We start from the raw sequence: 14,675 nt of genomic DNA on the forward strand, positions 1-14,675 counted from the left end.
TGCAAGTCCTTGTACTGCAAACATGCTTGCATGTGTGGGCTCCGTGTTAAATAGATCAAAAGGAACCAGCAAGGGGCAATAATGTTGAATTATTCTTTTCCAGGATTACAAGTCAGGATGCCTATCACAAGAGCTGCATCAGAAATACCTGGCTTGAAGTGACTAACACATTAGACAAGCTAACTGCATATATGTATATATTTAAATGCACATTTAGTACAGTTACCAAAATACTTACCTCTGCCCAAATATGGTTTTGTATAGTCCCAACTACAATTGTCATTTCGAATGACATTAAGTCGAGTTGACTGTTAAAATATAAACAAATAGCAAGTCTTAATCATTGATTTCCTCCCAAAACAGTTTAGCCGCTGAAGAAAGTATGATCATTACCTTTGCATATTCTATTTTTAGTGTACAACATCCTGCATATATATCTGCTCCGTTGAGTGCTGCTTTTGCCTTCTGAGCACAGATAACCGATTTGAACTTGATTTATGTTAAGGATTGTTGTTTAAAACAATGCCTCCACCCTCCCCCCAAAAAATAGCCACAAGTCATGCTAATTTAAACCACAACACAGTAGATCTCCTAGAAATTACTCAAGGCTCTTTATTTAACATGCGGTTACACATGCAGAAACACCAATTTTATGTATGAATGAATGACTAATACCATAGTCAGCATGGCCAGTGATGAGGCATGACTGGAGCAATACTCAAACACTATCTAGAGAACCACAAGCTCCCCATCCCCAATTTAGGTAATAGTCTGCACGGCTCTCAGGATGGGATATGAGGTGGGAAAGAATGGGATGGCTCCTAGTGATAAATGGCAAGAACCACAGGATAGCCATTCAAAATGCTTTCCACAGCTGGAAAGAACAGCTGACCACAGGTGTAACTGGGATGCTCCCTCTGGCCTGCAGGAGCTGCCATGTTGCTATATAAACAGCGGCTGTGAAAAAGGAAGTAGGCCAGAGGCTGGATGATGTGCAGAGATGAGTTCAGTGATTCCCTAGCACAGAGTTGCTTCTTCTCCTCTCCCCCCCCCCCTCCGTGCCCTACTGCCTCACCAAGAGCTAATAAGAACTCCCTTGCTTTATCCCTCTCCCTTCTCTTTCCTGACAGGAATTCTGACTGCAACCAGCAACTCCCCACACCTTGCGGCATCCTTGTTTTTGGATCTGTTTGGTTGCTTAAAAAAAAAAAAGAATGGTTCTGATCTGTTTTAAATACAGTGGTGCCCCGCAAGACGAATGCCTCGCAAGACGAAAAGAACGCTAGACGAAGAGACTCGCGGAACGGATTATTTTCGCCTTGCGAGGCACCACTGTATATTAAATCTACTAATTGTGTATTTAATTATATATACAGGCAACTTTCAATTTGTGCATGTTCAAGGCATGTGTGACTGACTGCACCTGCAATGTTTGACACCAGAAGAGGGAAGAATGGCAGCAGGGTGAGGGTAAGGCAAGCTTACAAGAGCGATGACCCTGAACATAACCCTCGCGCAAATGGGGGGTTGCCTGTGTTTAATTAAATATATTAATTGTGCATATTAAATAATATTTATTGCAAACTCTAATATATGATATGGAAATTTAAATCACTGTGTGGTCCCCAGGTTCTGTGCCAAAGTACTCTTGTGGCCCACTTGGTCTGAGAGGTTAGACTGCCCTGCCCTAGAACATAATCTATACACACAGGCACAAAGTGATACGAAAAGGATATTCAACCAGGGCTTGTATTGCGTTCTTCTTGAATATGACAATACGTTTTACTTTCCCCACAGGGTTGCACACTGTATACAAAACATCCTACAGAAGAATGAGGGAAATAGTCAGAGATTTGAAGATTTACCTGACAAATACTATTCAAAATTTTATTAGCACACACAAACAAAATAACCCCCATTTAAAGTTTGGATTTAGTTTCTGAGAGAAAGTCTCTTGTGTACTAAGCATAGATCAAGAAATCTTGTGTACTAAGCATAGATCAAGAAATTTATCCCCGTGACAGATATTATATCCTTGCCTTCTCTATGTAGTTATGGAATGATGAGAGAAAAGAGGACAAATATTCTAAAGTTTATCCTTGAAACAAGGCAATTCAAAGCAGTAAGCCTAAATCCAGTTTTAACTCTATGCGTTTCAGATATCTAATAAGACTGCCAAAATTTTAGTGCTCTTAAATAAATTTTAACTTATACCATTTATAAATATACCATGGTCTTATACCATTTATAAATTGGGAATACACAGAATGAAAACCTTAAAGATTTTACCTTATGTAGCTAATATGATGCACTAAGGTTAGGTAAAGTTATGCTTAAGAGTAAGACGTACCACTGTAATTGGATATAGAGGGTTCTGAATTGATAAGAGAAGAACTTTGTTCCCACCAGAGACACTGTTTGTGTTTTCCGGACGAGTAATTCTTTTGCTGGTAGAATAATTGAAAAATGCTTGTTGCCCAGCTATATATAACGGTTCACTTAATGCAAAGGTCACACATTTTTTCGCACTTTCAATATCCTCAAATTCTACCAAAGCCTGGCGTTTAAATGATATCATCATCACATAACTGCAGGAAAAACAATAAAACCATTAATGAGCTCTAATTATTTAAGGCCATCGATTGTAAATCATAGGTGAAATCTGATCTTAAAAGACTTTACAATAAAAATTCTTATTGTAAACTCAAAAAAATCTACTTCCTTTCTTAAAGTCAATGGAACATTTGTTGAAATCTACAGCAAATGTGTCTATGTAACCAAAGGCTTAGTTTGGAGCAAAGGTTTGCATTTTTTTCAGGCACAAGAGTGACATCAGTCATACCTCATCTTTCAACTGTAAAGCAAAATGCAAAGTTCTGAGGATAAAATTATGAATATCTAATGTAGAGAAAGAGAACCAGGGTGCTCTCTTACCCAGCTTCCATATGTAGACAAGCAGAACGATCTGCCTCAAAATTAACTTTTGAAGGATTTGGTACTTCCAATGCTTCAATCAGGGACAGATATACTATGTGTCAGGGTTTCTGGGAGAGAGGAGGAGATGACAGAGGAGACGGAGAGCGAGTGGGAGGAGGGGCAGAAGGATGAGGAAGAAGATGACGGAATTCTGAGGGAATCCACGAGTCTGAGCAGCGAGTCAGAGGATTCTCAAAAGGGGGTTACCTTAATCAAGCAAAGGGGAGGAGAAGGGAGAAGCGGAGAGGAGCCCAGTGGAAGACAGAGGAAGCAAGAGACGTCTCAGCCGGAACGGAGTAAAGGGGGTGGAGTCGTCAGCCTCTCGGAGGGAGCAGGATTAGGAGAGAACAGAGAGAGGGGGTTGGAGCAGGGTGTTCAGCCGGAAAGGGTGGAGAGCAGAGCAGGGGGTGGTGTAGCGGTCGAAAGAAAGGTCAGCAGCAACGTACGCGCGCCAAGTTCAAGCGTAGAGGTGCGCGGAAGTGGAGAGAGCTCAGGGGAGGAGCCCGGCCCTAAAGCCAGAAAGAGGGGGGAAGAGGCGGCAGAGGATTCAGCCTCAGGCGAGTCACGGAGAGAGGGAACCCAGGGGGGCAGGAAGACCCTGCGGAAAAGAAAGGAGAGGAAGAGGTGGTCTAGAGCCAGGCTATTAAGTTGGTGCGGAAGAGGGGAGGAGTCAGAGGGGACTTCAGCGGTCTAACGTGGCAGACGTACGGCCACAATGCTGAACTGTATGAGAAGCAGAAATCTTCAATAAACTTTTCCTGTAAATAAGCTGCAACGGAGTGAGGTCTCTTGTGAGCTGGGACCAGATCTGGGTGGCCGTGACAGCAAGTCCCCTCTGCGAAAGCAAAAATTTTTTTTTGCGAAGCTCACGAACGGGAGCAGCCATGAGCGCTGAGGAGCAGCTGGTTGCATTGCGGAATCAGGTTACCGCTCTCACATCGGCAGTCATTGCTTCGCAGAAGAAGAATGACGACCTGGAGAAGACGTGCCAGGATTTGCAGGCAAGGTGGGAGCGCGCGGACAAGGCGGGGGCCCCAGGATCCAGAGCGGAGGGCATTGCGCTTGGACGGAGGGGGGGTGCCCTAGTTCCGCATTTTAATGGCAACTTGCAAGACTATCCCAATTTCAGAGCGGACGTTGTATATGCACTGCACTTACTCCGTCACGATTTTAAAGATGAGGAGGAGAGAGTGGGGTTCATTGTTTCGCACCTGCATGGGGAGGCCAGGGCTTGGCTACGCAATTTGTGGCGCGAAGATGGACCGGCCCGTCGCGATTCAACTGCGTTCATCAAAGCGATGGATTCTTGTTTTCAATCCTCTGTGGATGTGGACATTGCGCGCCGTCAAATGCACGGGCTGAGGCAGGGGAAAGCGACTGTGCGCCAATACCACTCTAAATTTTTTGCATTGCTCACCGCCTTAGATTGGCCAAAGGACAGTAAACCGGTCAGAGATCTTTTTTGGGAGGGATTGAGCCCCCCCATCAAGGATGAGATCGCTAGGGGGGACAGACCCCAGACCCTAGAAGACGTGGTGCAACGGGCTTTAGCTCTTGGAATTCGACATGAGGGGCGTCCGTGGCATGAGGAGGACGGGCCCCAAGCGCGTGCGAAAGCAAGGACTCTCCCTTTTGGGCACAGGGACTTCAGCCGTGCGCACCCCTCGCCAATGGGGAAGGACAGAGAGGAGCCAATGGAGATTGGTGGTGCTAGGGCTCAGAAGCCATCCCAGAGCCCTGTCCCTGGTGCAGCCAAAGCGAAGCCTCCTAGAGGAACCAGGAAGTGTTACATCTGTGACAGTGCGCACCATATGGCGAAAGAGTGCCCCCAGAGGCTCCAGAAGCACGCTGCAGCGCTGGCAACTGTAACAGCAGAGGTGCAACCAGGGGAGCAGCTTCAGGGAAACGACAGTGCCTGGCTGGAAGCAGAGCTACTGGGGCTCAGCCAGGCGGATCTGTAGACAAGCCCCCAGCATCACTGCAGAGCGTGGACCCTTTGCCTCCCAAACCGGCAGTTCTGCTCACAGCAACACTCCAGTTGCCTGATGGGAGACTCCTTGAGGTTCCAATAACGATCGATTCGGGAAGCAACGCCGACTTCATGGGACTGCAGTTCGTTAAGCAGCACAACATGGCGCTCCTGCCTGCAACGACGCCTCTGAACGTGGTCACGGTGGACGGCAGGAAGTTGCTGGGGGGGCAAGTGGTGCAGCAAACCCCTCCCATGATGATGCAGATTGGCAACCATCGAGAGCTTATTAGTTTCAATGTCACCCACTTATCGGACACACCCATCGTGTTAGGCATGAGTTGGCTGGAGAGGCACAGTCCCGCGGTTGCGTGGTACCAGAGGCAGATCAACTTTTGTTCATCGTATTGTGCTCAGCATTGCTTTCAGACCGATCAGGGAGGAGAAGCTGAGCAGCCATTGCATCTGAGTATGGTGCAAACAGTGCCTCACAAGTACCAGGACTTCTTGGAGGTTTTCTGTGAGAAGGAAGCTGACAAGTTGCCGCCTCATAGACCTTACGACTGCGCGATTGATTTAGTGCCAGGGGCGCAATTGCCTGCTGCCAAGCTGTACTCCATGTCGGAGGACGAAATGCAAGAGCTTCGGGAGTTCATAGACCATAACCTCAAGCGCGGTTTCATCCAGGAATCTAAAGCAGCGGGAGGCAGCCCTGTTTTCTTTGTGAAGAAGAAGGACACGCCCCAAAAAAGGCTTATAGTGGATTACAGGTTCATCAACAGCTTGACTAAGCCCAAAGCTTTCCCCATGCCCAAGATTGACGACCTTTTAGCGACCGTCAGGAGGGGCAAGATTTTCACCAAGCTGGACCTACGTGGAGCTTACAATCTCATCCGCATCCGGAAAGGAGATGAGTGGAAGACCGCCATGTTCACCCCTCTGGGCACATACGAATACAGAGTCATGCCTTTCGGCCTCCAAAATGGCAGCCACGTTTTTCAAGCATTTATGCACCACGTGCTAGCAGGTCTCCTCTACAAAAAGTGTGTCTGCTTTCTCGACGATATCCTGATTTTCTCGGAATCGCCGGAGGATCACGATAAGGACGTGAGGGAGGTCCTGCAGAGGCTGAAGGAACACAGGCTGTACGCCAAGTTGGAAAAGTGCCAGTTTGATGTCAGAGAGGTTGATTTCCTTGGCTACAAGTTGTCCGACGAGGGACTGGCCATGGACAGGGCTAAGGTTCAAGCGCTGTTGGACTGGAAAAGCCCTCGAAATCGGAAAGAGGTCCAGAGGTTCATCGGCTTTGCCAATTTTTACCGCAAGTTTATTAAAGGTTTTGCGAACGCGACGGCGGCGATCACTGACACCCTCAGTTCCAAGAAGAAGAAGTTCGTCTGGACCGAACAAGCGGAGCGGTCCTTCCGGACGCTTAAGGGTCTTTTCGCCTCCGAAGAGCAGCTGCTCCACGTGAATCCCGGCAGACCCATGCGGGTAGAGACCGATGCGTCGGATAGAGCGGTTGGGGCCGTTCTTTTGCAAGAGGATTCACAAGGCAACTGGCGACCGGGTGCGTTCTACTCCCGGAAGCTCAGCAAGACGGAGCGCAATTATACCATATGGGACAGGGAGTTGTTGGCCATTCATGCAGCTTTCAAAGCGTGGCGACACTTCTTAATAGGAGCCAAGCACACGGTGCAGGTCCGCACGGATCACAAGAACTTAGAGTATTGGCGGACGGCTAAGTTGCAGACCCAGCGACACATGCGCTGGGCGGAGTTCTTTGCGGACTTCGACTTCAAAATAGAATACATCCCAGGAGACTCCAATGTTATTGCAGACGCGCTGTCCCGAAAGCCGCAATACTTGGAGGAAGCAGCTCCAATCGCAGCAAAGCACATTTTCGCACCGCAGGCGTGGACGTGCGCTACCATCGCAGTCGACCTGGACGCGGTGCGACGCGCGTTGCAAAGGGATCAGTTTGCACAGTCTAAGATGGAGGAGCTACGCGGAGGGTCGCGACACAACGATGAGTTTCAATTACAAGATGGACTTTTGACTCGTAAGGGTGCCCTTTACGTGCCCACCGACGATCTTCGAGCCAAGGTTCTGCAACAGTTGCATGACGCCCCTAGTGCAGGCCATTTCGGCAAAGAAAAGACGATGGAGTTGGTGGCTAGAGACTTTTGGTGGCCCCAGATGAGAGGAGAGGTGGCGGACTACGTCGCCAGGTGTGATATCTGCCAGAGGTCCAAACCAATGCACCAGAAGCAGGCGGGATTGCTAGAACCGCTGGAGACACCGCAGCAACCGTGGGAGAGGGTAGCGTTGGACTTTGTTACAGACCTGCCCAGCTCCAGAGGTAAGACGGCGGTGTTAGTGGTGGTGGACTTGTTCACCAAGATGGCGCACTTCATCCCTTGTGCCAAGGTGGCGACGGCAGAACAGACCGCAAAGCTCTTCATCGATCACGTCTTCAGAGTGCATGGACTTCCGCAGTCCGTCTTGTCCGACAGGGGGCGCCAGTTTGTTTCCACTTTCTGGCGAAAGCTTCTGGGCATCTTGCACGTCAAAATCAACCTGACATCGGCGAGGCATCCACAAACCAACGGTCAAGCGGAGAGGGTCAACGCGATCATGCAGCAGTACCTGCGGTGCTACGCCAACCAGCGACCTGCGGCGTGGGTGGACTATCTGCCGATGGCTGAATTCGCCTACAACAACACGAAACACGCTTCCACCGGGGTGACGCCTTTCTTCGCGAACAATGGCCGTCATCCCAGAACCTTCCCCAGATTTGCGGCACCAGGAGGGGGGGGGCCTCAAGATGCCGACCAGTTTGCAGCGGAGTTGCAAGAGGTGCACGAGGAGCTGCGGAGACATTTGGAGCTGGCAAAACAGGCGTATAAGGTGCAGGCCGATAAGCACAGGAGGGCGGGAGAGGACATCCAGGTTGGGGACTGGGTGTGGTTAGCAGCCCACGCGATGCCGGCCAGGTCATTGGCCAAGAAGAAGTTAGGACACAGGCAGCTAGGGCCATATCAAGTTGAGGCTAAGATCAATCCGGTGGCTTTTCGTATAGCCCTTCCGGAAGGTTCCAGGGTGCACCCGGTCTTTCATAGGTCGGTGCTCACTCCCTACAAAACCCCACACAGGTTTCAGGAGTCAGGAGCACCCCCAGAGCCACGTAGGAGGGCGCCTGAGAGGGGGGAATCGCCAAGACCAGAACCTCTTAACGAGGTCACAGAGATACTGGACTCGAGATGGGGGGAGGAGGGAGTTGAATATTTTCTCGCCAGGGAGGGCACACCAGCCGCTGCTAATAGTTGGGTGCCAGGCTACGAGTTAGACGAACCCCTTTTGAAAGAAGAGTTCCATGCACTTTTCCCACATAGACCCATGCCAGCTGAGTACTTTGATGACTGGCTTTTCACACCCACATTGTCAGATAGCACGTTCAGGGGTTTCTCTTCCCCCGAGGGAAGAACACCAGAATCAAGCCCGCCCAGGGGATCGTGCTCGGGGGTGGACACGGAAACCCCTTATTGGTGGGAGGAGCAGCCAGAGGAGGAATGGCGTAAGAGGTGGCTGATAGGTCCTTGGCGGGCAGCACCGGAGGAAGTAGCGATGGAAGCAGAGACTGAGAAGCATTTGGGGGAAGAACCCGACTTCGAATACACTTACACAGAACTGCCAGCAGAGAACATTGACGTAGACGACCTGTATCCTGAGCCTACCCCCGAAGAGCCGCAGTTTCCACAACCGGTCCCCGGCGAGCGGGAGGGGGGAAGGGGGGGCTTCGAGGGGGGGATGGATGTCAGGGTTTCTGGGAGAGAGGAGGAGATGACAGAGGAGACGGAGAGCGAGTGGGAGGAGGGGCAGAAGGATGAGGAAGAAGATGACGGAATTCTGAGGGAATCCACGAGTCTGAGCAGCGAGTCAGAGGATTCTCAAAAGGGGGTTACCTTAATCAAGCAAAGGGGAGGAGAAGGGAGAAGCGGAGAGGAGCCCAGTGGAAGACAGAGGAAGCAAGAGACGTCTCAGCCGGAACGGAGTAAAGGGGGTGGAGTCGTCAGCCTCTCGGAGGGAGCAGGATTAGGAGAGAACAGAGAGAGGGGGTTGGAGCAGGGTGTTCAGCCGGAAAGGGTGGAGAGCAGAGCAGGGGGTGGTGTAGCGGTCGAAAGAAAGGTCAGCAGCAACGTACGCGCGCCAAGTTCAAGCGTAGAGGTGCGCGGAAGTGGAGAGAGCTCAGGGGAGGAGCCCGGCCCTAAAGCCAGAAAGAGGGGGGAAGAGGCGGCAGAGGATTCAGCCTCAGGCGAGTCACGGAGAGAGGGAACCCAGGGGGGCAGGAAGACCCTGCGGAAAAGAAAGGAGAGGAAGAGGTGGTCTAGAGCCAGGCTATTAAGTTGGTGCGGAAGAGGGGAGGAGTCAGAGGGGACTTCAGCGGTCTAACGTGGCAGACGTACGGCCACAATGCTGAACTGTATGAGAAGCAGAAATCTTCAATAAACTTTTCCTGTAAATAAGCTGCAACGGAGTGAGGTCTCTTGTGAGCTGGGACCAGATCTGGGTGGCCGTGACACTATGAAATTAATGAAGCTTAAGTTTCAGTGTTCCTATTCTTGAAGGAGCCTCAAAAGTGACCTTAGTCCACATAATTTTTTTTAAAATGGGTCTAGTAGGCCTAATTTGAGTTGCACAACTTAAATTGATTAATTTTTGTTGAATATTATTTCAACAATCCCAAAGTTTGAGAGTCGGTAGCACAGATGATGGAGTGCTGTGATGTTCTGTCACAGAACAACACATTTGACTAAAATAACAGTTGTTGCCCAGACTCCATTGCTGGTTGCGAAGGGGCCCCCATAACCGTCAAGCTTCAGGACTCCCAAAATGTAGGCCTACCACTACCTTCAATTTAGGAGTACCAGTACAAGCCTTGAAGAGGTCTTTTAAAAATACATTACAAAGCTTGCTGTGAGTCACTTAAGATCTAATATATAGTAAACATACCATATGGTTCCAAATTTTTCAAGCGCCTCCACAACATCTGCCTCCACAACTGATTCACAGAGCCCTCGGACATGGACCACAGGAGAAACAGGAACTTTGTGAAAACTTCCACCAGCATTCTAGGAAATAAAAGTGACAGACTTTATTTTTCAGATCTAAATCTATCAAAAACAATATTATAGATGATTAACTGACAAAGTAATTTGAAGGCCCCTTTTGAAAGGGGAATGAAAGATGAAGTTATATATACAACACAATTCAAAGTTGTTAGAACAAACTGCCTTCAGAAAAGTGAAGAATGGAGGAACACACCTCCCTCTTCGCATTGTTTTATTAGAGGAAACCAAGAGAAATTTTGCCTCCTGCACAATAAATCCTTTGATGTATAAAAGTGGACCTATGTATCCTCAGTCGGCTGGTGGCAAAGCCAGGTGCATCTGACAAAGTGGTCTCACCGGCTAATTTAAATCTTAATCCACAAGTGCAGAGGACTTGGGCTGGATGATCCTCATGGTCCCTTCCAACTCTACAATTCCATGATTTTCTTTGTTGTTGTTTAGTCGTTTAGTCATGTCCAACTCTTCGTGACCCCATGGACCAGAGCACGCCAGGCACTTCTGTTTTTCACTGCCTCCCGAAGTTTGGTCAAACTCATGCTGGTAGCCTCGAGAACACTGTCCAACCATCTCGTCCTCTGTCGTCCCCTTCTCCTTGTGCCCTCCATCTTTCCCAACATCAGGGTCTTTTGCAGGGAGTCTTCTCTTCTCATGAGGTGGCCAAAGTATTGGAGCCTCAGCTTCACGATCTGTCCTTCCAGTGAGCACTCAGGGCCGATTTCCTTAAGAATGGATAGGTTTGATCTTCTTGCAGTCCATGGGACTCTCAAGAGTCTCCTCCAGCACCATAATTCAAAAGCATCAATTCTTCAGCGATCATCCTTCTTTATGGTCCAGCTCTCATTTCCATACATCATTACTGGGGAAACCATAGCTTTAACTATACGGACCTTTGTTGGCAAGGTGATGTCTCTGCTTTTTAAGATGCTGTCTAAGTTTGTCATTGCTTTTCTTCGAAGAAGCAGGCGTCTTTTAATTTCGTGACTGCTGTGATCACGGAGCCCAAGAAAGTAAAATCTCTCACTGATTTTCTTTACATACATGTAAATAAAAAACCTGTCACACCTTAAGATGCTGTTTCCTGTTACAGACTAATCTTTCTGAAACATGCTCAGCCCTCTTCCCACATGCACGCTTATTATTATTGTTATTACTGTATTATTGTGAGTATTCATTAATTTTCTACACCACCTGTCACCCGAGGATCACAGGGCGGTTTACAATCTAAAAACAGGTAGATGCGTGACACCCCTAATGAACAAAACTTTGTAGAAATACTAGGATTCAACTTGTGAATTGAGAAGGATGGGGAGAAACGGAAGTGTTAAGGTCCCGATGCTACTACAGCGGCAGCTAGACTGGTGACTGGGGGCGGCCGCCGAGACCATATAACACCGGTCTTGAAAGACCTACATTGGCTCCCAGTACGTTTCCGAGCACAATTCAAAGTGATGGTGCTGACCTTTAAAGCCCTAAACGGCCTCGGTCCAGTATACCTGAAGGAGTGTCTCCACTCCCATCATTCTGCCCGGACGCTGAGGTCCAGCGCCGAGGGCCTTCTGGCGGTTCCCTCATTGCGAGAAGCAAAGCTACAGGGAACCAGGCAGAGGGCCTTCTCGGTAGTGGCGCCCACCCTGTGGAAAGCCCTTCAGATGTCAAGGCAATAAACAATGACCTGACATTCAGAAGACATCTTAAGGGATGTTCAGGGAAGTTTTTAACATGTGATATTTTACTGTATTTTTGGTTTCTATGGAAGCCGCCCAGAGTGGCTGGGGAGGCCCAGCCAGATGGGCGGGGTATTAATAAATTATTATTATTATTATTATTATTATTATTATTATTATTATTATTATTATTATTATTACACACGCCGACCTGGCAGTTGGCGCACCTGGCAACGGGGTGCTGCTGCGCGTCTTCTCTACCCGCCGTTCACTCCCGGCGAACACTGCGAAGGGCGAGGATTATAAGAGGCAGGCCCTCCTTACCCCTCCAGAGCAGTCCCCGGTGCGAGGGGCGGCCTCCTCGCGGCTCTCGCCCTCCGCAGCGGCGGCGTTGGCGCTGGGCTTCAGCCGCTTGGTCTGGCTCTCGTAGGCGCCGTCCTCCTCCTCCTGCCCAAAAGACGGCTCAGACATGACCAGCGAAGTGCGGGTGAGGAGGATACTGGACACTTGGGGCTCCGCAACCGGCGCGCGAACCGGGAGTCAGGCGAAGAGACCGACGAAGATGCTCTGGACCAGTTCACCTCACAGAAGACAGCCGCGAAGGATCGGGAAGTACAGCGCAGGCCCTTGTCCTGCGATTGGAGCGACCTTTGTGTGGAAAGCTCCGTGATTGGCTAACGGAGAAGCTTCTCAAAGTTCAGGGACACGCGGCTGGGCAAATGGGACGCCCGTCACCTCTAGATAAACCCTCCGCTCCCCCTCCCCCGCCTTCTATTGCTCTCTCGTCCCCGCCTCCACTTCCAGAGCCTGCCGCTGGAGCCGTTTGTTGTTTATTATTCGACGGAAGAGCGCGCGACCTCGCCGTTACCAAGGCCAACGGTCGCCAGCGCGCGCGCGCTGAGGGGAGGGGAGGTTTTGTATATCTGTGCAGGGTGGCAAAGGGCGGTTCTCGCCAAAGCGGCCTGGAAGAAGACAACGATAAAAGCGAATCCCTCTGGCTGATTGATTGATTTAAATAGATCACTCTGGCTGATTAATTTGTTTAAATAAATGTAATTTATTTTTGGAAGAGGATTGAGAAAGGTCCGTTGGAATGTCAGTCCCGGGATGGAACTTTAACCAGTCAACGTACAGTAACCCAAGCCTAGTTCTGCTCAAATAATTTATTCTATTCTATCGAAGTAAATGGAAAAACCTACCCTCAACGATGGCCAGTGTGTTCTCCCACAAAAGGAAAAGTCTACTGTTTGGTGTACAAACTTTTCTCTAGCCAAACGACCTCAATTACAACTTCAGCTGCTACTGGATTCAGCGTTTGGCATCGTGCTTACCTTGTTCAAATGCACAGAAACTCGTAAAAACTATAGCAGCTCTACGCTAACATATTTAACAAGAAACCATGGTCAAATACTCACATCCAAACACGAAGAGCAAATTAAAGCAGAGCAGGATTATTAGAGAGCTTTTGCAGTGATTTCCCTTCTGGCAGAAAGTTGATTGGCATTTAGGGGAGATGATGAAACATTTGGTTCACCAAACAATGGTAGCTTTCTTGTATTGCTTGAATTAATTGCCAAATTTGATCCTTTCCTGTGTGCTCACATAAATTAGTATGAAGGTAAAGGTCAGCCATTGTACTTATCCAAAACCAGATGTGAATAAGTTATCCAATTGATGGCTAATACAGTTAAAGATACTGAGCGACACCAAACAGGTTAATTTATCATGCGGCGCATGTCTGGATGCAGAGAATACTTTTGCCACAATAAAAGCTGTATTGTGGTTTTTTTCTCAGCTTCTACAAAAAGATGAGCGGTGCTAAAAACAACAACCCTTACTTCTTGAGTCAAAAGTTCCTAAGCATTTATCAGGCACAAGATGGGAGGCTCTTGCCAAAACTACTGCAGCTTCTAGCAAAAGTTATGCTTACAGTTGTTGAAGCCCTTAGTCATATTTCCTGTGATGAAACTGAAAATGGAGATAATGGACAACAGACTGAAAATCTTCTGCAGAAAATGCAGATGAATTTACTCTGTTACTCTGAATTTACAAACAGGTATACATGTATCCCTTGGTCCACTGAAAATAAAGTGGCTAGGTTGCATTCATGTGGGGAGATCGAGATTGCTCACTGAAACATCAGTACACACATGGCAGTGTTTTTTCTGTTTTTAGAGGCAGGGCAAAAGAGCTTCCATGCCATCCATGGCTGGATGTATAACAGACATTTTTTTACTTAACATATTTTCTGCTGTGAGAGGAAATTGGATTAAATGCTTTAAAAAGAGGCTGGCCTTTTTGTTGAGGACTATGTCTTGTGGATAGTGTGAAAAACTTGTATTTTATGAGAAACACTGATTATACAATCAATCTCCATGACTGGAAACACACTATTAGGATTGTGAATCCTGCTATATGAATGTTTCTGATTACTAATGAAAGCCCTGTGCAGAAAGAAGGCCTAGGTTCAGTCCCTGGCATTAGCAGCATGAGCTGCGAGTGTCCTGTCCAAAACGTTGGGTTCCTACATGCAATTCATTAGAATTTGATTTGGAGTGCTTTTTGGAATATATTCTTAGTAACTCTCAGTTAATAAGTCATATCCCTTTGTAATTTTAAGTGGGTTGTTTCTAATGGTATTTAGACCAGTTTTATATCATTTTCTTTTTCTGAGATGTGTTATGCAAGTGGTTTTGGTTTTGCATATGGTTTCCACTTCATTACCCTCCAGTTAGTAAGGAAACCCATGTGCTCATGTGCAACCACACAATTGCTCAAGTGATACCTGCCCAAAAGCCAGATCACAAGGGGGGGGGAGCTAAAGCAACCTTGATAATTACTTGAGACCGCCAAATCACAAATAGGTATGTATTAGTAAGTATTATATACTTGCCTATTGTTATCATAGTTCCATTGTCTCAGTTCTTAGCTTAA

At 48.1% G+C, this 14,675-nt stretch overlaps 1 protein-coding gene across 1 annotated transcript in view; it reads right to left on the reverse strand.

The window, feature by feature from the left end:
• LOC309366580 (heterogeneous nuclear ribonucleoprotein L-like) overlaps window positions 1-12,565 on the reverse strand; it is a 30,173-nt gene extending 17,608 nt beyond the window's left edge. The window contains exons 1-6 of the mRNA XM_081905263.1: window positions 12,066-12,565; window positions 9,959-10,077; window positions 2,351-2,588; window positions 1,737-1,822; window positions 394-490; window positions 239-308 (exon numbers count right to left, since the gene is read on the reverse strand). Coding sequence (XP_081761389.1) covers window positions 239-308; window positions 394-490; window positions 1,737-1,822; window positions 2,351-2,588; window positions 9,959-10,077; window positions 12,066-12,212 — 757 coding nt within the window. The 5' untranslated portion in view covers window positions 12,213-12,565. The remainder of the gene's footprint in view (window positions 1-238; window positions 309-393; window positions 491-1,736; window positions 1,823-2,350; window positions 2,589-9,958; window positions 10,078-12,065) is intronic.
• Window positions 12,566-14,675: the final 2,110 nt, after the last annotated feature.

The sequence above is a fragment of the Podarcis melisellensis genome (assembly GCF_964234715.1).
Source record: "Podarcis melisellensis genome assembly, chromosome: 3".
Classification (NCBI taxonomy): domain Eukaryota; kingdom Metazoa; phylum Chordata; class Lepidosauria; order Squamata; family Lacertidae; genus Podarcis; species Podarcis melisellensis.